The following is a 21,498-nucleotide window of genomic DNA, read 5'->3' as shown; positions in this document are numbered from 1 at the left end:
CCAAACAAAATTTTCAAAAAAAAAAAAAAAAAAAAACGCAAAAATTAGTTCGTTTGTTGTTTCTTTTTGTTGGAAAAGAAAAAGGCAGTCCTTGGTTCCATTCCACTTTTTTGCTTTCCCGTTAATCAAAATTCCATTTGATTCAACACTCCCCTAAAATCAAAACCAAACAGTCTTTCAAAAAAAAAAACCCAACATAGAATCTTTGTGTTTGTGTGCATTTGATGATGGATGAGTGATGGAGATGGAGAAATGGGAATGGAAGAAGAGGGTGTTGTAGTAGTTTGAGTGAGAGAATGAGCAGAGATAAATTTGGGGCTAAAGCCTGGGAATCAACTGTACGTAAATCACAAGCTGCATTAAAGAAAAGAGGTAACGGCCTCTTCACAACAATGTCTGTAGCTCATGTTGATGACGACACCACCACCACCTCTGAGACTTATCACGCTGAACGTGTTCTATCTAATGGAGATTTCTACACAGGTCAATGGTCAGATAACACACCCCATGGAACCGGAAAGTACCTATGGACCGATGGATGTATGTATGAGGGCGACTGGTTCAGAGGCAAAACTATGGGTAAAGGGAAGTTTTGTTGGCCTTCTGGTGCAATCTATGAGGGTGAATTCAAGAGTGGTTACATGGATGGGAAGGGTACTTATACCGGTTCAACCGGTGACACCTACCGTGGGTTCTGGGTCATGAACCTTAAGCATGGACAAGGCACCAAACATTACGCCAATGGGGATTACTACGAGGGCGAATGGCGTCGTGGATTGCAAGATGGGCACGGTCGGTATCAATGGAAGAGTGGGAACCATTATATTGGACAATGGAAGAATGGTGTGATTAGTGGTAATGGGACTTTAATTTGGGCTAATGGGAATCGATACGATGGGTTTTGGGACGATGGGTTGCCCAAGGGGAATGGTACTTTTAGGTGGGCTGATGGGAGCTTTTATGTGGGTTTGTGGAGTAAGGATCCTAAAGAGCAGAATGGGACTTATTATCCATCTGGGGCTTCCCCTACTGGTAATCTTGATTGGGATCCTCAGGAAGTTTTTTCGGTGGATTTGAATGATTGTAAGATATGTCCTGGTGAGAAAGTTTTGATTTTGCCATCACAGAAGACGCTTAATTGGTCTGGAATTGAAGCAGGTTTCTTGCAGAAACAGGCAATATGGAGGTCTTCGAAGATTGTGGATTCGAGTGGAAGACCACGGAGAATTTCGGTGGATGGGAAAGGGGGGAATAATGGTCCCGAGAAGGGATTCGATAGAATTTGCATTTGGGAATCAGATGGGGACATTACGTGTGATATCGTTGATGGGAATTCGATGGTGGGAAGGGATGGGGATGATGGTTTAGTGAGTCTCCAACTTGAAGATTTTGATTCTAGGGGGACTCGGCAGCCGATGATGAGAATGCAACCGAAGGAGTTAAAGAGACAGGGAGAGACCATTTCCAAAGGGCATAAGAACTATGAGCTCATGCTCAATCTCCAATTGGGTATCAGGTATAACTGATATCTTGACATTTTTCTCTCTTTTTTCTGCCTTTTTTTATTCGAATTGTTTAGTTAACAATTCTTGGTTGTTTCTTTATTTTGTTCTGTTTTTTCTGTTTAGTTAACAATTATTTTGTTTAGTTAACAATTCTTGGTTGTTTCTTTATTCTTCTTGTTATTTGAACCATAAAGAAGATTTTAGAGTGAAGAAGGTTGGAAGAATAGCTTAAACCCGTCCAAAGTGCTGATCTTTTTTTGGGTTATTTGCCATTTATCATGTCTGATTCTAGAACTCTAAAACATTTGAAACTTATGCATTTTACTTACTTGCCCCCACTCTGCCTCCTTTTCGATAACGTACTGAAAATACTTCTAAGATTTTATGCATAAAATTGGAATATTACCTCATTACTACCCAACTAGATTCGTATTGCTCGTTTTCCAACTTCACATACCCGAATAGTAGATTGTGTTCATGCTAGATTTATTCAACCACATTCGGCTCAAGATGGACATTCGTATATGTTATAAGATGCCAATGACACTTTTGGCAAGAAAAAGCATATATATATTGCATTGGAATCTATATTGAGCATGTTGAAGTACATGTTGGTGTCATGGATTAATTACTTTGTTAACCAAGCACCAGTTTCAAGTTTAGAGAACAAAAACTCAAAGAGGAGTAATTTGCATGAAATTTGAATTGTGTGAAGAATTTACTTTTGCTTTCAGGTCCTGTGTTGATCCCATTATCTAATACTGACCTTAAACTGGTCAGGGTGAACATCAACCTGAAATTTTATTCAAAAAGTGGTATCAATTTTAAAACTGTTTAAATTGGCTAGTTAAACCATAAAGCACATAACCCAGGGAAGATAAAACCATTCAAAATGGTTTGTTTTTCTTGTTTTAAATGTATACTATTAAAAAAACACACTATAATCTCTCCCATCCTTTTCTCTCATTTCTCGATGTGTGGCTTGAACTCAGGCATTCTGTAGGGAAGCCTGCCCCAGCAACATCCCTTGATCTGAAGTCTTCCGCTTTTGACCCCAAAGAAAAAGTATGGACAAAATTCCCTTCTGAAGGGTCCAAACATACTCCACCACACCAATCTTGTGAATTCAAGTGGAAGGATTACTGTCCATTGGTTTTCAGGTCAGGCCTTAAAAAAAATATTTCTTGTTGGAATTTAATTAATCCCGTTTTACATATAGAGCAGCTCCAAGCCCTCCTCATTAATTATTCATCAAAATCTTCATTTAGGACTCTCCGGAAGTTGTTCAAGGTGGATGCGGCTGACTACATGATATCTATATGTGGGAATGATGCACTTCGAGAACTCTCATCTCCTGGGAAGAGTGGAAGCTTCTTTTACTTGACCAATGACGACCGCTACATGATAAAAACAATGAAGAAGTCCGAAGTAAAAGTGGGTTCCTTTGTTTTTATCCCTTGTTTTGGTTTAAAATGGCTCTTCTCACTGATTCGATTCTATTTGTAATGGTTTCATGGTTCAGGTGCTTTTAAGGATGCTTCCAGCCTATTACAATCATGTCAGGGCCTTCGAGAATACCTTAGTGACCAAATTTTTCGGTCTACATTGTGTAAAATTAGTTGGGGCTACCCAAAAGAAGGTAAGGTTTAGCTGATGAGGGTACCACACCACAGTTTTAAATCTTGACATTTATCTATAACCCGAACTTTAAAAAAATATATAATAATAATAATACGCATAGGTTTGATTGATGAAACAGGTACGCTTTGTGATAATGGGGAATTTATTCTGTTCTGAGTACTCCATTCATAGGCGCTTTGATTTGAAAGGGTCTTCCCATGGACGCACAACAGATAAGCCTGAGGCAGAGATTGATGCAAACACGACCCTCAAAGACCTTGATCTGAATTTTATATTTCTACTGCAGAGAGCCTGGTTCCAAGAACTTCATAGGTAAATACCATATGAATGACTTCAGTTAGGCATTCCCATAGTTGCTCATACACTTATCTTCTTTTGCATACTAAGCGAAACATTGCTTTTCACAGGCAAGTTGATAGGGATTGTGAGTTTCTTGAACAGGAAAGAATTATGGATTACAGCCTTTTAGTGGGTGTTCACTTCAGAGAAACACCTCTCCCTCTTACTGACAACCGTAGCTCCGGGGTTCGAACTCCAAAGGGTTACTTCTCATCCTTTTTTTAAAAATATTAATCTCCCAATTTATAGTATGAGCTTGATTTTTTTTGCTCTACACAGAATGTGTGACCTTTTCATGCGGTTATTTTTGTACAGTTAATGGTGACCCTGAGAGTGAAGCAGCAGTTCCTCGTCTTTCTAGGGTAGACATGGATCAGCTTCTTTTTGATCCCACCAGGTAAGATCATACGAAAGCATTATCCAGTCCTTTTAATCTCAATTACATTATTAAAATTAGCTTCTTTATATCTTGAGTTTTGTGGGTTCAAGTTACCTATCCAAAAAAGATAAAAAATGGTTGTGGGTTTGAGTCCAACTAACCAAGAAAAAATAAAATCCATTAAACAAAAATAAACTAATGTAACTCTCTTGTGATACTCACTTATAACAAGAAGGCATCACATCCAAAGAAAAGCCATCGAAGAAGACTCCTTTGAATTCCTTTTGCATCTTGGACTAAGAAAAAAAATTGCGTTAATATCTACAATTAACTTCAAAATTGTTGTATTGGGTAATGCAGGTGGGCAACCATCAGATTGGGTATTAACATGCCTGCACGAGTCGAACAGACAGTGAGAAGAAGTGACTGTGATTCTCAGCTTATTGGAGAACCAACAGGGGAGTTCTACGATGTCGTCTTATTCTTTGGCATCATAGACATTCTCCAAGACTACGATATAAGCAAGAAGCTTGAGCATGCATACAAGTCATTCCAATATGATCCAACCTCAATATCAGCTGTTGATCCAAAGCAATACTCGAAACGCTTTCGTGATTTCATTTACAAAGTTTTCACTGAAGACACTTGAAATCCACCACAACCCATTGCTTATGAATTGGGCAGGAATGTGATGCCAACAAAGGTCGGCAATGCAGCCATCGACATGGAACTGCGAGGATCCGTTGTGGTTGCCAGAGTTGCACGCCATGTAATTTGGTGTGGCTCTATCGTTCTTTCTATCCCTCGTCAAATATAATTTATGAGTATATAATATGTTTTGATAAAGGTCTAGAGAAACATCGTAAACAAGAGCCACGCAAGCCCATTCAAATTGTAAATGAAATTACCCGAGGGTAAACCTGTATCAGAATGTATTCTTTTTGTACCCAATTTTTTGTCTCAGAAGATGAATAGGAGTCTCTGGGATTTTGGCATTGCATATGAATAAAAATGTACATAAGGGAAACTGAATGGGGCTGAGTTTTGTGTTATTTTTAGTATATTTAATTAATTGAAATGTTGTTAGAGATCAGACTCTTTACTGAATGCTTATGTTTATGAGCAAGAAAATATAAGAACACAAACATTAAAATTACCAAGGTACGCAATACACATGGCATAATTAGAGACCGATGCAATTTGATCCGTACAAGCATTTTAAAAATAATGCAAATTTGTGATCCAACGCATTTCAGTAAAATGGATTGTTAGGCTTGTAAAGAAAGTTACCAAGGAAGAAAGAAAACAATGGGATGGTTTACTTCTTTAATTATTGCGATCCCATGTGTTCGATATATTTGTGAGTTTGTGGTTGGAAAACTTTAGTAACATGAGTTTTAAATAATAGGTCAATGTAGACTTTTATTAGGTAAATTGCAACTTTAATTACTGTTCTTTCTAAACTTCAAAGAATTCTCTTTGCTCAACTTTTTTAAATTGTATTTGAAGAAAGTATTTGACAAAAGCTAAAGGCAGTTTTATTTTTATTTTTTCTCTTTTTGTTGTTTGTCATTGATACTGTGTTACATGCTTAATCTTCCAAATATTAACATTGCTTTGTAGCACTCTTTCATATTGAAAAAAAAAATTGTTCAAGGAATTTTGCTCATAGAAATCCAGGATCAACAAATCACATGAACCCACATGTATTGAATGTCACCTTAATTTACAAAACTACCCTTAATTTACAAAACTACCCTTAATATGTTTGACGTTGTGAGCACTGAAGAGTTTGTGAGTAAAAAATCACTTATTTTTGTATCATTTAAAAATTTAAATATTTAAAATTATTAAATTATTTGTTACTTCTATTAATATAGAAATTTTGATATTCAATTATTTTGAAAACGCCTTCTTAGATTGCCTAGGGATCAATTTTGCTAAGAAATGTACATCCAACCAGATTAATAATTGGGTATAGAAGATGTTCCAGATATGTAGAGATTAATCTGGGAGTACACTAGATGGAGTCTAAAATGTATCGAAAACCCAAATATGAAATGGTAATCGGTAGACATTGGTTGGATAATCAAAATAATAAATAAAATAGAATACATTAAAAATGGAGGGAGTGGAAAAGGATACTATGAAGATTCTGATTCAGCTTTTGGAAAATAGAGTTACTGTGGTATAATTGACGTGTGATAAAGCATCATATCAAACCTATAAACTTTAAATTAATTTCTTGAAAAAATTGTCCAAAGGAAAGTATGGTTGATGGACGGCATCAGATGTTACCGTTACAAATTTCTAAAGGGAGACATTTCATGTAGAGAGAGAGAGACTCTACTCCAACAAATGTTCTCTTTATTTCTACTTGACTTGAGTCTTTCATGAGAGGCTAACATTAAATGACCAAAATGTCTTCAACCTCAAGAATCTCGATCTCTTCCATCTTCTAACTTAAAGAGCAATAGTTTTTTTTTTTTAATTTTAAAAGGGGTTCAAGGAGATGGATTTTTGGAAAGTAAATTTAAGAGTTTTTAGATTTGAAGATAGGGCATTTTGGTCATATAATCTCTTGTGGAAGACTGAGTCAAAGGGGGAACCTCATGAGTTTGAAAACTCAAGCAGGTATTGGCGGCGAAGGTGCAGTATTGTAAGACAGGATCTTACCATAGAAGTGATAGATGTTACTTGTAGGACAAGATGGGTCCTTCAATGGTCCCATCTAAGTGATCTAACTACAGCCCACCAAGTCTCTAGGATGATTTAACCATTCAATTAAATTAGATTCGATTGGACAATAAAAGCTGATTTGAAATGTTTTGATTTCCTAAAAGATAGCAAGGATTTGTCCCTTAAAAGAATGATTTTGTGTGACAGAGAATATATATATATATACCCTCTCTTAGGTATAAAGAATTTTCCAACACAATTTTTGAAATATTATCGTGTGATTTCATATGGTCTCACATCTCGACATGTTGAACCAAATGATAAACTTATTTGTTAGACAGATAAGGGGGTTACATACATCTGTATGTTATTATGGCAAGACTTAGGATTAAATAATTTCATCCATTGAAATGGCATTGTTATCACCTTTCATCTGACAAATTTTAAGTTTCTTAAAAGAAGATTCTTAGATTTCTATTTTTCAAGGGACAAGGAGGACTCTTTTTATAGACATCGAGAATCAGTGAACAATATCAAGTTTGTGACGAAGCTAGCAAGGATTCTCTCTCTAGGGTGGGTGGGTGGGTGGGGAAGGGAATTGCCCTCACAAAATTTTGAGATAACAAATATTAACTATATATTCTATTTACCCCCACTTATTCACCTCCCTTCTTATTTGCCCCCAACCCCTCACCTCTTTCAAAATTTTGCCCCCCAACCCCTCCTCAATTTTTTAAGATGACATTGCCTCTTGGCTGAGACCTTCTCTCATAAATTAATTGAAAATTATTTAAATATTCTTTTTTTTCACTTCCAATTAAAAATCTCTGAATTTTTTTTTAAAATCATTCATCTTCAAATTCTTCAATTGTGCTACTAATTATAGTTTGTCTCAATTATAATAAAATTTCGACTTCATCCTTGTAAGCATGAGGGGAGAATCAATAATTATATGCACATTACTATATCAGTTAAGTGTCTTTGAGTCAGTTCAATAATTTTCTAATAAATTTAAGAAATACCCAACGGGTATCTCAAATGTATTAAACCACTAACTATAACAATTCATAAACATGTAGAATATATCATACTAGACTCCATGGATGAGGAGGGCAATTTTGTTATAGTTCCACATCATGTCTTATGGATTATTAAAAAACTTCATCCCAAAATTTTGGTGAATAAACTATAGAATAATGTCAAAGTGACCTCAAGATTAGATCTTATATCGCACACCCTGACATGAAAGTGTATGGAAATCATAGATATTTTTTCTTGAGATATGAGTGAAAAAACATCTATGATTTCTATCCAATTTCACCTCAAGATGTGCAATATGAGGTTCAATCTTTAGGTCATTCCGGCAGACTCTAAACTCTATTACGGTAACAATACTTTAAGAGAGTTCAAAGAAAAATAAATATATATATATCGATGTCAAAATGATAGAAAGCTTAATAGCTCTCATAGATATTACCTACTTCATTCTATGCGGAAGTGAAAGATATAATCCTTACTTCATTCTATGCGGAAGTGAAAGATATAATCCTTCGTAAGTAAGGATGACGTGCCTGGTATAATTATTCCATCCTACCACGTGACAATCTTAAGTTAGATTCTGGTATATTTTATAGGACAAATGTTACTTGTAAGGAGAGAGATAGAGTTATAGACAGAAAAAACGAAGGTGATTTATTGATTTAATCATGTATACGTTGTCTTCCTGTCAGCTCTCAAAATGGCGCCAAACTTGGATAGAACCCAACATAAGATCTGCTATCGTCCTCCAAGGTGGACGGGTTCTCTCTAGCTTCTCAATATATTCCAGCAGCCGAAGCCAAAGCCAAGGCCAAGGCCAAACAATGGATCCTATTGGATGACTACTCATATGATAAATCACATTCTGATTCTCTCTTGGACCATCAAACAATTCTCTCTGACTTACGTAGGACCCATTCCATCAAAAGCTTTTGCTGGTGCAATGCGACAGCCAAAAAGGAACATACAGAGGTGGGACCATTTCTCTCTTTTTTCTTTCGTTTTTTTTAGGGGAATGTTCTCATGTTGATCGATGTTCTACCGAAAACAATATGGAAAGAAATGGCTTGACTTGCATAATAAGGAGGTAACACCTGTCCCATATGTACTACTATTGCAAACAGCAATAATAAGGAAGAAGCTAATCCTTTTCAAATAGATTAATGATAAAAGAGTTGTGATAATATGACTCGTCACAATATTCAAATGACTCCATGACTTGGTAAGTTTGGGTACTGTAGATCTGAACGTCTCAAGATGTACGATTGGACTTTTTCATAAAATAATGTATCACCGAAGGCGTACAGATTTATGGTACTCAAACTTGTCCACGTCATAAAGTCATTTGTGTATGTCACTTGACAAGTCATATTATCACGACTCATGATAAAATGACTCGTTAACACATATGCGGTTGGCATGACAGGTGTACAGAATCGTAAATCTTTTTTCTTGTGTATCTTGAAGAAAAAGATCTATGATTCTTGCCATATACAAACTATGCACGGGTTAGTGCATCATTTTATCATGGACTTTTCCAAATATTTATTCTCAAAGATAGTAAAGAATTGCAATTTATATACGTCATTTGTAGAAAAGTAAAATACAAATTACCCCATCAAGAATTACTCCTTGTGCAATACTTGAACGGTTGCCGGTGAGAATTCACCCTAGAAGTGAAGAGAACTCCCATCTCCAATACTTAAATCAATTTAGATCCATCTCCAATACTTAATCAATTTAGACTGCTTGGAATTGTATGATATAGATCCTTCAATAGGCTTCGTAGTCCAACAGGACCAAGTGGTGCCGATCCTTGGGCTGGCTCGGTCACTGATATGATTTCTCTATATATTATTAAGGTGAAGAGAATAAAACATGTTTGGTAGAGGTTGGAAAATAATAACTTTGTGTGAATTGCCAAACTTTCATCCCTAGTATATTTTCTAACTAGTCCCCTTGACCATGATCGCGAGACCTAACAAAAAAAAAAAAAAAAAAAACCCTATTTGTCCCCTCTTGTGCATTAGGAAACTTATGTGGGGGGAAACTTCCATCGAGTAGGGTGTGTGACCATAAGGACTGCCTCAGTAAATAAAAAGAGTCATGATAAAACAAACTAATCACATATGTTTTTGCGTGTCATTTTATCATTAATCTTAAAAATCCTTAACTTTCAACCTTGGGTTCTGGTGATGACATCATCCATTGTTCTCTGCACAATGTCATAAACCTACCTGATTTTTTTTAAATTTTATTTTATTTTTTATGCCTTCTCATCGCATAAATCAAAGAGAAGAAAATAAATAAAGTTTTTACATTGTAAAGTCTCCACGAAAAATGTTTGCAGTTTTTTTTTTTTTTTTCTAGGAAAACATCTAACGTCAACAATAAATAGAAGTTTTTACCCTCTTTAAGATTGAGGAGGCTGAAGACAATGGAGTTGTGAGGGCAAAAATCATGGGCTTCTGGCATTATAATTAAAGATAGATTTCAGTTATTTCTTGTTAGTTTCTCATAGAAGACTGCAGTAAGAGCTATATCCAAAATTCCAAGCCCACCCCACACATAAGAAGAGTAAAATTTAATTTACGTGTAGATCTCTTTAGTTTCCAAACTCAAGGAGGCAGTCTGCTATTTCTAAATAGTTATTTGTTGCTTCAAGAACTAACTAACTAATGCAAATATGTGCGCTCCCTCTCTCTAGCTACTAATATTGATTTTCTTGAGGCTCTGTACATCTCTCATATTAATTCATATTTCAAATACAATTGCTTGGTCAGCACCGGATTAAATAAAAACATACAGCACAAATTGCATCTTTAGCATGCACCATTCCCAGCCTTTCCAATTTACAACAATCAAGCTTTGATTCCTTACTACACTACCATGGTTCAGAGAAGTTACCCAAAAAACTTCTAAAATATGAGGGCTTGCTCCAACCATCTTCCATCGAAATGAGGTTAAGACGATTCATCAATTCCTCAACTGCATAGTCCTCTAAGTCTCTGACTTTATTGGAAGATCCCCTTTGTCTGATAGATTTCTGACAGTGACAATGAAACTTTCATTTATCTTAGAAAGGTTGCGAGTTCTTTCTGTATCACAGAAAATAATCTTCAATTCAATTCAATTTAAGAAAATTTTACCCTTGAGGCCTGATACGATTTAAGGTACTGCAGAGATTCCTTGTAAAATCCACAGTGATAAAGTAGAAGACTGTAATCTCTTAATTCATCCAAATCATATTCCAAGAGGATAAGACGTTCACACGCTGTCAAAGCAAGACATTAAGAGAATTCCTTGAATGATAACAAACATAAAAACATTAAAATATCAGGACCAAAACATGAAGACCGACGCATTGTGTCTTGGTCAACTGAAACACAATCCAAGATAGGGTCAAAATATCTCGATTGAGATTCAGTCTTGGTTCTTTTATGACCTAGACATTGCCTCTAGATGAGATTTTAAATTGAACAGGTTAATTTTGACAACTTAACTAGAAGATGAACAAACCACAGAACCATGTGACGAATTCATGAACAAAAATTCTTTGCATCATGTGCAGGAATCTAAGACGAGAAAAATTGACAATTATCCATACCAGATAATGCAAGCCGCATATCCCCAAGACGCACACTAGTCCAAACTCCACGTTCTAGCCTATGTTGAGCAGCCTTTGCAGAAGCACGCTCAAATCCACTGCTAGTTATAAATTATAATAGACAACATAAAAGGTAAAAAAAGGATAGGTGTTAGTACTGGAATTACCATAATGATAATTAAGTACATCAAATTATTTAATAGAGTAGATGAGATACACATCACATTATTATAAAACTTGAATGACCTTTCTTCTACCATGCTGGGTCCACCAATGCACTTGGCAGCACGTGCCGCTCTTAAGAATAAACTCCCCGTAGGTTCATACCGAAATGGCCAGAAAGCATCTTTTAGATTTCTCAAAACCTATGTACACAACATGGTATGAGGATCAACACTTAAATTCAATCAGGAATCCATGAAACAAGACTTCTGAAGAAGAATTTGTTTACTTAAGACAGTTGATCCATGGTGAGAATAAGATATGGTCAAATGAACTTAGAAAGTTAATAAAATATAAACAGAAGTCTTAAATAAATGGGTTGTTAAACTCCTGATATCAAAAATAAAATATGCTGTTGAAGACCTGTACTATGAGCATTTATGTGCCATAACATAGAAGTTTAGATTTTTTTTTTTTTTTTTTGATAAGTAACCTAGAAGTTTAGATTCATCACAGTAACAACTGCTGTGCAACATTTTTTTTTCTTTTAAATTTTAGCTTCGTTTTCCTAAATGCAGTGGTACCAGTTCGGAAAATGGAACCACAAAATCAGCAGAAAGAATGTCGATGAAAAGTATCTCAAAGCAGCTAAGACCAAGCTCCACCTGTACATGCAAAATCTAACTTCTAAGCGAAAACATTGTTTGAATACCGACAAAAAAAAAAAATCATAGATTCATTGTTTGAATACTGACAAAGTCCAATCAAACTAAAAATAAAATTTTATAAGATGATACCGATAGTGGGACCAGCTATGCTTTATGGAATTGTTAGTTGTGAAATCAAGAAACAGTAAGTTCGTAGATTAGGCATAGCAGGGGTGAGGATACTGAGTGAATTAGTAAAAAAAACCAAGAAAGGTAAAATTATAAATGAAATACGCATAAAAATGTAATGTAGTAGTAGCCCAAGGAGGTGATAAACTAAAGTATATTGATTGGGATGGTTTGTCAATGTTCTATGAAGGCTAATTACAGCCACAATTAGAAATAATGTGCACATCGAAGGTTCCAAAAGAGCGAGAGGAGACCAAAAAGAAAATGAATTGAGGTAGAGAGGCTGGATGTGTGCACACTTGCTTTAATAGAAGATACGGATTTAGACAGAATTGATTGGAGAACAAGATTTGTTCAACAGACCACAAATTTTGGGGATAAGGCTTTGAAGACGACGACTATGAATGCTAATGACCATGAAAGACTTCATAGCATAACTCAAGACCATGACAATCAATCTTTAGGTTCTTCCAAGATTTAGAACTAAGAGTAACGCAACGGGAAGAAGATTGCATGGTTATACAAGTACTGCTAGTGCAACTACAATTAATACCCAGAATAAGTAGTACTAGCCCTCTATACTAATATATAAGTATGGTACCATAAAAGATTTAACCGAGCATTTTATAGCTAAAATGCACCAATAATAGAGATACACAGAATCTGTATAGTGTGAGAACAGGAGATGATCAAACAAGACAATAACAAAAACTCTATAATTCTCACTTACCTCCACCAAGAGGGATTGTGACGTCAATATATGTGGTTGATCAGACACCTTGCTGTTTTGTTTGTGATAACCTCTGGGAAGACTGACAAGGTCGTGAGGGCAGTATATCTCTACATCAAAATCCAAAAGACCCCACAAACGTAGCATTTTTAATATTTCTGAGTAAATAAGTGAAAGCATAACTGCAGAGCCTGAACGATGCGTCAAAACCTGTTCAGTTTGTTAAGATAAAATTAGTGGAAGGACGCTAACTTAATCAAAATGAAAGGCTGGAGAGGCATACTGAATGAAGATATAAAGCTCGTGATTCAGGTAGGTTCGTAACAGTCGCTCTCCGGAATCCCTGATAAAAAATGGAACCACATATTGAATGATGAGAGCCGTTTGCAGAAAAAAGAAGAAGTCAACTTCCAAATACAGAAGCAAAACAAAATAAATGAACTATTTGAATCATTTTTTAACATATTAGAAAATCATGGTGATATGACAGGAATTTATAGCCTAAATAAACGCAGTAATAGCCAATCGAGTTTGAATATATTATTTTTGCAGAAATAGAAGACTACTAAAAAAATGTTAAAAAGAAGATTATAGAGGAGAACAAAGTGGTACTGACAAATCATGACTGAAACCTGCTGCATCTAACAAGCTCTTAAAATTGCATTAATCTTTTTTTTTTTCCTTAGCTCAAATTGCATTAATCTGCATAGTTCATAAATGGTCGTAAGCAGCTAAAGTGAAGTCTTAGATTAGTGTTCTAGAAGGCCTATAGAAATCCGTCATAGAAGGAAGAATGGGGCATTTACAGGACACCACTAAAAATCCTAATGGGGAATGTTAGTGAATTCTGTAAAATTGAAGGCTTATAAAGAAGACTGTGCATAGGAGGTCCAGACTACATATAGTAGTGCTTCAAGAATATAAGGTTGAGAAGATTATGGACCACTTCATTTCCCGTAATGTAGACCATTTTCTGCAACATTACCTTCATGGGTTGTGTAGGTGGTTGTATAATCCTTGGGAGTAAAAATAGCATGCCACATCAATACTATCTCCGTTTATACTCATTTGATCACTTCTCAAGTCATGAACTCATCTTGTTCTTTGTTGGGTTCCTAAAGATAAACTGCTTCTTCTTCCTCCCATTAAATCATCCACATCATCCCAATTGATTCAAACATAAAATCAACATTTAGGGCATTGACCAAATCAGTGTTCAAACTTCACCACAATAACACTTAATGAACACAAGTCTTTTTTTCGGATGAGTGGTCCTTTGATGGCACCATAATTCGGATCACTCTGTGAACATATAGGAATTGTTTGTTCCTTTAGGTTATGTTTGGTGAATCTTTTTCAAAGTACTTCTACAACTTGTAAGTTGAAAGAGTAACAAAAATTGTAAAATCATGTTTGGTTAAAAAATTAAAAAAGTAATTTAAATAAGTAGTTTATTAAAAATAAACTCTTAAAGTAGAAGTCACAATTGAGTGACTTCTACTTTTTAACTTATGCGGGAAGTAATTTTTCCCACTCCATCACTGTGTAAAACATGTGATCGAAACCCATGGAGTGAAAAAAAAGGACACAATTTATAAGAGACATGTTCACATAATGGGATAAGTCCGACTAGCCTTACTAACTTAGTAAGATTCCAACTCTTACTAAGGGTTGTTGAGCTCACCTTGTAGCATCCAAACACGATCCGATGTGATAAAGTTGTAGAGTAGACAATTATATGAATTTCGGAAAACAAAAAATACAAAAAAATTGTTATTTTTCATTGTGTTCCGTGGAAGTTCAATCGCCGTCCATTTTCAAAACCTTGGATCAAGCCCAAAAAGTGTTTTTTGATTTATTTATTTATTTTTGATGAGTTTTACCATGAAATCTAAAGGGGTGTGGTGTTGAATTGCCAACGTGCTAATCCATTTAACCTCTAGGACCCTATATAAGACTTAAAATCTTACTAGGTTAGTAAGAAAACTATTTTTCTATTGAGATGCATCTATCTATGTAGCTCTATCCGAATCCCTATTGTTAGTGTTAAATGATTTTGGAAAGTCATCAAATGTTGCAAATCTTTAGTCCAATACCCATCTTCATCACTTCCTATATTCGAAAAACAAACTTAATCAATTAAATACTTTTATTATTAGTATTACTAAACGAATTTATGTTGTTGAAAAGCACTATTACAAAGGTTATTCTCAATTACATGTTTTTACAAAAGTAATTGGAAAGTTACAAAAGTAATACCAAACACAGCCTTACACATTAAAAGTTTTCCATTCTATTTGGCACAATTTAACCAATTAATTCAACAGATAAAACAATTGGATGAAGCTTTTGCTTAGCATTGGCTTTATAGGCTAAGCTTGAATCATGATTTTAAAACTTGTTTTGACGTCTCGTCTCGTCCATGAACGAGACAAAGTCGTCTCGGACAAGATATCCGATTTATTTAAGTCGTCTCTGATGAGATTTTAAAAAATGCCTTAGAATTAGAACAAACCATGTCTTTGAGACAACTCGGCTGAGTCATCTTGGTCTCAGGCAAGATTTAAAACCATTGACTTGAATTGATAACCAGAACCAACTACTTTAACAAAAACCCAAGGTTGATTTGTGATACGTGTGTCGTGTGCCAAATACCTAGGAGTAACTTAAGTAAGTTAGCTTGAGACGTATAAGATCATTACTTTGTAATGAGATTAGGGTTTAGTACATGGGTTGTAGGTAGCTACTTCATTAGATAGGATTGTAGGTAAGTAGATAGATTTTTGACTTATCTATGAATGAAACTGATTTAGGAGTGGACAACAAATTGGGTAGTTACCCTCTTCGTGGATGTGAAGTGTTTGTATTTAAATTGATGTCTTTCTATTAATGAAATCACCAGATAATTAACTTATCTAAAATTTCTCTTGAAATTAGGAAGATAGGGTTCCCCTCCAAGTGAACCAATTGTGTTTTATTCTTGTTTATTAAGTCAAAATAGGCAAGAGAAGGAGTGCTCGTATCAGTTCAATAATTGCTTAAATCAACACTTTTTTGCACTCGCTTAATTTCTATTTTTAATTTGAGGAAAACAGCAGTTAAAATAACGAACAGAGTACCAGCGAAACACATTAAAATTGTCCCTCCAGTATATTATATTATAATAATTATAATTAGTAAAGTAAAGGAGACAAAAAAAAAAAAAAAAACAGTACCTTGTTACCGTACAAGTATCTCTCCAGAGTGTCGAGAAAAATATCTGGCAATGATTTGAAGGAGGAACTATAGGAAGAGCAGAAGCCCATAGAAAGATCATCTAACCTCTCGATGAAGGAATCGACTGGGAGAGGTACGGATGAGTGGGAAACGAGTGAATCATCTTCTGCAGCAATGTGAAGAGCTGTTTTTCCCAAATCAACACTTCTGTTGATGCTGATGCTCGTCTGCCTTTCGATCTCTGATAAGCGTTCGATTTGAGAGCAGAACCCTTCCCTTGCAGCCTAATCGATCCAAATCACCATCGTGAATTTTCGAATATAAAGTTAAACTAGTACCGACATGAATCAAACAAATAAAGAAAGAAAGAAAGAAAGAAAGAAAGGATTCTGTCTCACTCGCGCATGCTTGGTGTCGATTCCAGAAGCATCTAGGGCATCGTGAAGGACGAAGGGAAGGTCTTTGATTAGGTTTTGGCTTCTACATATAGGACGTCGTGAGGAAGAAGAAGAATATGAGGGACAGAATTGGTATTTTGAGAAATTGTGAGAAGAAGAGGAGTGTGTCAAGAGAGATGATGCAGCAGTCGTTATCGAATTCATCTCTCGTTTAATTTTACAGCCCAAAATGGAAAAAACAGTTCCAGTTCCACTTCCACTTGAGAGCAGAGACCGAAAAAGAGAGAGAGAGAGGCAATTAATTAGGCGAGGAACTTACTCGCATCAAAAAACGCGCGGAGACCGAATAAAAATGCTCAACCGACCTCAGGCTGGAACCTCATATCGCACTCCTTGACGTGAAAGTTTAGGTCAACTTTAGACGCTTTTCATCGAGATACGAGTGAAAAGGAAACTGTGGTTCCTATCCACTTTCCCATCAAGTATAGTCTTATAAACGCTTTTCATCGAGATACGAGTGAAAAAAAGTGTGGTTACTATCCACTTTCACATCAAGAAGTGCGATATGAGGTTCCATCCTGAAGTCATAGGAGATGAATTTACTGTTTTCTGGTATACAAGAGATCTCGATGTCCTTCACCTGAAAATGCCTCGTGGCTTACTCAATCAAACCAGATCTTTTGATGGGTCTATGTTGATAAAAAAGGGGGTGACACGTACCGCCTTCAACGTCCTTACAAACTTGAAAGTAATTTTTAGTTTTATGATCGAGTCTTAACCACTTATTTGAGTTTTAATATCTTTTTAATTTATTGATCTCATTATCTCTTTAGATGGTGTGAGCAGTCAATGTGATTTTCTAATTACATTAAAACTTCTATGTTAATGAGAATATTAAATTACGAGAGAGACGTGGGAGTAGCTCACATCACATCAAGCTCATTCGATCTTTGATGATCTTTGACTGTAGGAAGGATTTGTTGTTAACAAATAAGGTTGTTTTAAGCCATTAAATCAACAGCAATTCACCATAGCTCACTAAAGAAAAGCAGAAAAACTCGGTTGTGTCTTGAATATTAATTTTTGGTGAACAATTGGTGCAGTTGTCTATTGATTTTAAAACCCAAACATTCCCATTTATTAACCGGGAAAAAAAAATCGTACTCTTGGGGAAGCATGTAATCTCATTTTGTAATAATCACAAAATATTACTTTTTAAAATCATTTAATTCATTCAGAAAAAAGAAAAAATAAACACATACACACATACAAGAAAAACCACAACTCTCTAGAAACCATCAACTGACTGCAAATCATACATTGCAGTTCTGGTTCTCTCTCACGGATCACCATATGGGGAAGGAAATAGACATCTTTCTTGCAAATCGACCACATCTTACGCAACAAGCAGCAGCCCCTAGCGGTGCAATCAATCAAAGCCCACCATTTCACCTTTAGAACCATTCTCTCTCTCTCTCCAATGGCCGAAGCCACTTTTGACCACTGATCGTTCTCGCTTTCTCATTCTGCTTGCACATGAAGCAAACAAATTTCCCCCAAAGATTGAGATTGGCAATGGGTAGAATTTCCTCCTTTATAGGAAGGTCCTCTCAACCTCCAGGGTCCTTTGTTCTCTTCTCAATAAAATCCTTACTTTATCACCTCTCCTTCCAACTAAAAAACTGAAGAAGAAGAAAACCTATGGAAGATCAAGGACAAACACATTGTGCATTTGTCTAAGAAAACCACCCATTCAGCTCCTCCATGTTGACTTTGGCACCTGAAAACCATAATAACAGATCTCATGATTAAAATAACAGCATCTTATGAACTACGGCATTAGGTCCCAAACATAGGAAATATCAAATCAAATTGTGTAAAAGATCTCTTTAGGTTGATATACAAATCATAAATGTCTGCTGATATTCATTCTGAATCGGCAATTTATCCATTTCAATCATCATAATAAGAACTTGATTCTTAATATCCTGTCAAATGATAATATTAATATGTGATTCCTCCAGTTATAATACATTGGAAATATGCAATTCGACCTCAAAAATGGAATTATTCCTCAACTTACAAGTATAGATTCGTTTTTTTTTTTTTTTTTTTTTTTGCAGATGCCAGCTAGCTTAATAGGTGACGTCTTTGGGTTATGATACCATTGACCTGGGTTCGATTCCTGCCAGCACCGAATGACTAAACTCATTAAAAACAAGCTTACCTATCAAAATAAAAGAAAAAAAGTTGACATACTTCTTCCCACAGTTATGTAATACATTCTGAATAAGAAAATAACATAATAATGCCATTGAGCATAATCTAACCTAACCTCTCAAGGAAGAATAGTTATCCCATAATTTTTCAACTATATTTGTAGCCAAAGGGATATTTTTATCAGCTATAATTGTGAAATAAAGATATGGAACTAATTTCAGCGGTCAATACAAAAATATCCTTAAGAGATGCACTGGTGGAAAAAACATACCTCCATTGTACCCAAGACACGTTTCTGGAAGAGCTTCCTATGTCCTAATAACTGCACAACAGAAAGATCTCAGAAGTTATCATCTGGCACAAATCCCCTCTGTAGCATTTCATCATGCAACCGAAATGCTTCTTTCAAGTTGTCAATGGCGACATATCCATTTATCAATGATGTATAAGTAGATCTATCGGGTTTTACACTTTTCTCTATCATTGTCTTTAAGATCAGATCAGCTTCTTGCATTCTACCTTGTCGACAAAACCTGTTCAGGAGTACGTTGTAGGTAATAACATCAGGTAATAGTCCTTGACTCTCCATTTTACTAACGAAAGCAAAAGCGGAGTGCATATTTTCTTCTTTTACAAATCCATGAATAAGAGTGTTATATGTTATCCTGTCAGGAGCAATTCTCTTTGCAATCATCTTTTCCAAGAACATTTCCGCCTTTGCTGCATGACTGAACAAACAATAGCCCTTAATAATAGAGTTACAAGTCACAATATTTGGCTCAATACCTTTTCCAACCATCTCATCCCACAATCCGAGTGCATCAGTGACATTACCTTTAGTACAAAGCTCATTGATTAAAATGCTATAAGAAACATGATTAGCCGATATTCCTCTAGAGATCATATCATCCCACAATTCATTAGCCTTCTCCATATCACCTTCCTTGCAAAATCCGTCAATCAACGTATTGTACGTGACGATGTCTGGCTTGAGATTCCTCCCAATCATCATCTCAAACAAGTTTAGTACTTTTTCTATGCACCCATCCTTACAATTGCCATGAATGAGTGTCGTAAAAGTGTAATAATCAGGAGCTATCCCCCTTTCTATCATCTCATTGAAAAGCTCATCTGCTTCACATAGTCTCTTCTCCTTGCACATTCCATTCAAAATTGTATTATAGGTAACCACATCAGGAAGACACCCTTTCTCTAGCATTTCGTCCCGCATCTTAAGAGCCTCTGATATAAGACCGTTTCTACAAAACCCCCCAATAAGCATAGTGTAAATCACACTGTCAGCAGCCAAGCCAGCACTATTCATATCTCTAAAATACACAAAAGCCTGATCTAGATCTCCTTTCCTCGAAAACAATCCAATAAGCAAGCTAAAACTAACTATATTGGGAACTAGACCATAATGCAACATTTCATTGAAACTCGCTTGAGCATCGGTTGTGTTACCCGTTCTACAACACTCACCCAACAAGATATTATACGTAGACGTATCCGGCTGCAACCCAATCTGTAACATCTCACCCAAAATCTCCTTTGCTCTCACATACTTCCCCTTTTTACAAAGACAATTTATAAGAGCATTATAGGTGACAATGCCAGGCTTTAATCCCTTGGCTGACATTGAGTCCATTAACTCAAAAGCTTCTTCTAAAAGTCCTTCGCGGCAATGTGCATTGACAAGTGTATTATAAGTTACAATATCAGGAAAAACACCCTTTTCTTCCATATCAGATAAAAATGAATCGGCATTTTTTATTTTCCCTTCCTTACATAATGCATTAATCATAATATTTAGCGTATAAACATTCATTTTGATTCCACTTCCAAGTACATCCCTGTAGATGCTCCACGCCATGTCGATCCAATCAACCTTAACCAACCCTCCAAGAAGGCTATTGCAAGCATTTATCGAAGGAAAAAATCCCCTAGTTTTCAAAATTCGAAATGCTTCGGCAGCTTCTCTGAGTTTCCTAGCTTGGACATAAGTCCTAATCAACAGATCAAAAACCAGAGGATTTGAACCACAATTTTTATAAGTAGATATCAATGAATCTACAATTTCATCCCTTGACACGCCACTCCTTCGAACCATTCGAAGAATCAAAACCTGAGCATCAGAAATTCTCCTACTCCTAACTAATATGTGAATCATCGCACTCAAAGAACTCGAAGAGTGCTTAATACCCGGAAATCTGGCCAAAAAATCGATTAATTTCTGGCCTAATTGTAGATTTCCATGACATTTGTACAGCACATTGACGACTATCGAGGGATTCAAACGAGATGGTAAATGGCCTAAAGAATCTAAATTTCCACGTTGTAGATTCAATAACATCTTTTCTAGAACGAATGAATCCGAGATAGATGTTGACAGATCTGTTTCCTCTGATTTAGGATTTCTCCTCGCATGGTGTTCAAGGGTTTGAGCTGTTCTCTCACGGCTAGGGTTTGAAATAAAAGCGAGAGAGTGGGAATACCTGCGGTTTAGTGAAACAGTTCGGAGAGATGTCCTCCGGATGATTCTGAGAGTCGCCATTTTTCATGAAGGCTTCGCTGGGCCGATAGAGAGAGATGAAGAAGGTCTGATACTCTGATACGATACGAGTAAAATTTTCGCTGTATCGTTCTTGTTACAGGATGTGACACATGGCAACCAATTGTGGACTTTAAGACGAAAACCATTTCTATAGGTTGGATTGGGTATTTTCCTTGGGTACATTTGAGGGTAGA

The 21,498-nt window shown here is 35.9% G+C and overlaps 3 protein-coding genes across 7 annotated transcripts; 1 reads left to right on the top strand and 2 right to left on the bottom strand.

The window, feature by feature from the left end:
• Nucleotides 1-22: 22 nt before the first annotated feature.
• On the top strand, nucleotides 23-4,933 carry LOC147385256 (phosphatidylinositol 4-phosphate 5-kinase 6-like). 2 transcript variants are annotated; one of them, XM_086422685.1, is made up of 8 exons: nucleotides 23-1,516; nucleotides 2,498-2,665; nucleotides 2,774-2,933; nucleotides 3,028-3,144; nucleotides 3,265-3,458; nucleotides 3,554-3,687; nucleotides 3,801-3,882; nucleotides 4,225-4,933. In XM_086422685.1, exons 1-8 carry the CDS (start codon nucleotides 297-299, stop codon nucleotides 4,511-4,513), a joined length of 2,364 nt encoding a protein of 787 aa, XP_086278811.1. In that variant the 5' UTR covers nucleotides 23-296; the 3' UTR covers nucleotides 4,514-4,933. The 2 variants fall into 2 exon arrangements, with proteins under 2 accessions (XP_086278811.1, XP_086278810.1); XM_086422684.1 differs by having other exon boundaries at nucleotides 2,774-2,939; nucleotides 4,225-4,932.
• A 5,217-nt stretch (nucleotides 4,934-10,150) lies between these two features.
• LOC147385255 (uncharacterized) lies at nucleotides 10,151-16,871 on the bottom strand. The gene is made up of 8 exons (XM_086424439.1): nucleotides 16,531-16,871; nucleotides 16,132-16,416; nucleotides 13,200-13,259; nucleotides 12,917-13,126; nucleotides 11,435-11,553; nucleotides 11,189-11,286; nucleotides 10,731-10,855; nucleotides 10,151-10,627 (listed from the first exon to the last, which is right to left on the bottom strand). The coding sequence occupies exons 1-8, from the start codon at nucleotides 16,732-16,734 to the stop codon at nucleotides 10,466-10,468; spliced, it is 1,263 nt and encodes a 420-aa protein (XP_086280565.1). The 5' UTR covers nucleotides 16,735-16,871; the 3' UTR covers nucleotides 10,151-10,465.
• Nucleotides 16,872-17,602: 731 nt separating this feature from the next.
• Nucleotides 17,603-21,478, bottom strand: LOC147385254 (Tetratricopeptide repeat (TPR)-like superfamily protein). Of its 4 annotated transcripts, XM_086424438.1 has the most exons (4): nucleotides 19,022-21,478; nucleotides 18,614-18,715; nucleotides 18,434-18,518; nucleotides 17,603-18,310 (listed from the first exon to the last, which is right to left on the bottom strand). In XM_086424438.1, the coding sequence occupies exon 1, from the start codon at nucleotides 21,302-21,304 to the stop codon at nucleotides 19,091-19,093; it is 2,214 nt and encodes a 737-aa protein (XP_086280564.1). In that variant the 5' UTR covers nucleotides 21,305-21,478; the 3' UTR covers nucleotides 17,603-18,310; nucleotides 18,434-18,518; nucleotides 18,614-18,715; nucleotides 19,022-19,090. The 4 variants fall into 4 exon arrangements, with proteins under 4 accessions (XP_086280564.1, XP_086280560.1, XP_086280562.1 ...); XM_086424434.1 differs by having other exon boundaries at nucleotides 17,603-18,518; XM_086424436.1 differs by lacking the exon at nucleotides 18,434-18,518.
• Between the last annotated feature and the right edge of the window lie 20 nt (nucleotides 21,479-21,498).

Source organism: Akebia trifoliata, chromosome 14 (assembly GCF_017979445.1).
Source record: "Akebia trifoliata isolate Shusen 1 chromosome 14, ASM1797944v1, whole genome shotgun sequence".
NCBI classification, from domain to species: Eukaryota; Viridiplantae; Streptophyta; class Magnoliopsida; order Ranunculales; family Lardizabalaceae; genus Akebia; species Akebia trifoliata.
The sequence above is the reverse complement of the archived record's forward strand: the minus strand, read 5'-3'. Positions and strand labels throughout refer to the sequence as shown.

Coding starts and splice junctions, on each gene's coding strand:
- LOC147385256 (XM_086422684.1), top strand. CDS start 297: ATGAGCAGAGATAAATTTGGGGCTAAAGCCTGGGAATCAACTGTACGT. Junction 2,940..3,027: donor TGAAGAAGTCCGAAGTAAAA/GTGGGTTCCTTT, acceptor TTCATGGTTCAG/GTGCTTTTAAGGATGCTTCC. Junction 3,145..3,264: donor TTGGGGCTACCCAAAAGAAG/GTAAGGTTTAGC, acceptor TTGATGAAACAG/GTACGCTTTGTGATAATGGG.
- LOC147385255 (XM_086424439.1), bottom strand. CDS start 16,734: ATGAATTCGATAACGACTGCTGCATCATCTCTCTTGACACACTCCTCT. Junction 11,287..11,434: donor CCCAGCATGGTAGAAGAAAG/GTCATTCAAGTT, acceptor TATAACTAGCAG/TGGATTTGAGCGTGCTTCTG. Junction 10,856..11,188: donor TATGCGGCTTGCATTATCTG/GTATGGATAATT, acceptor TTGCTTTGACAG/CGTGTGAACGTCTTATCCTC.
- LOC147385254 (XM_086424434.1), bottom strand. CDS start 21,304: ATGGCGACTCTCAGAATCATCCGGAGGACATCTCTCCGAACTGTTTCA.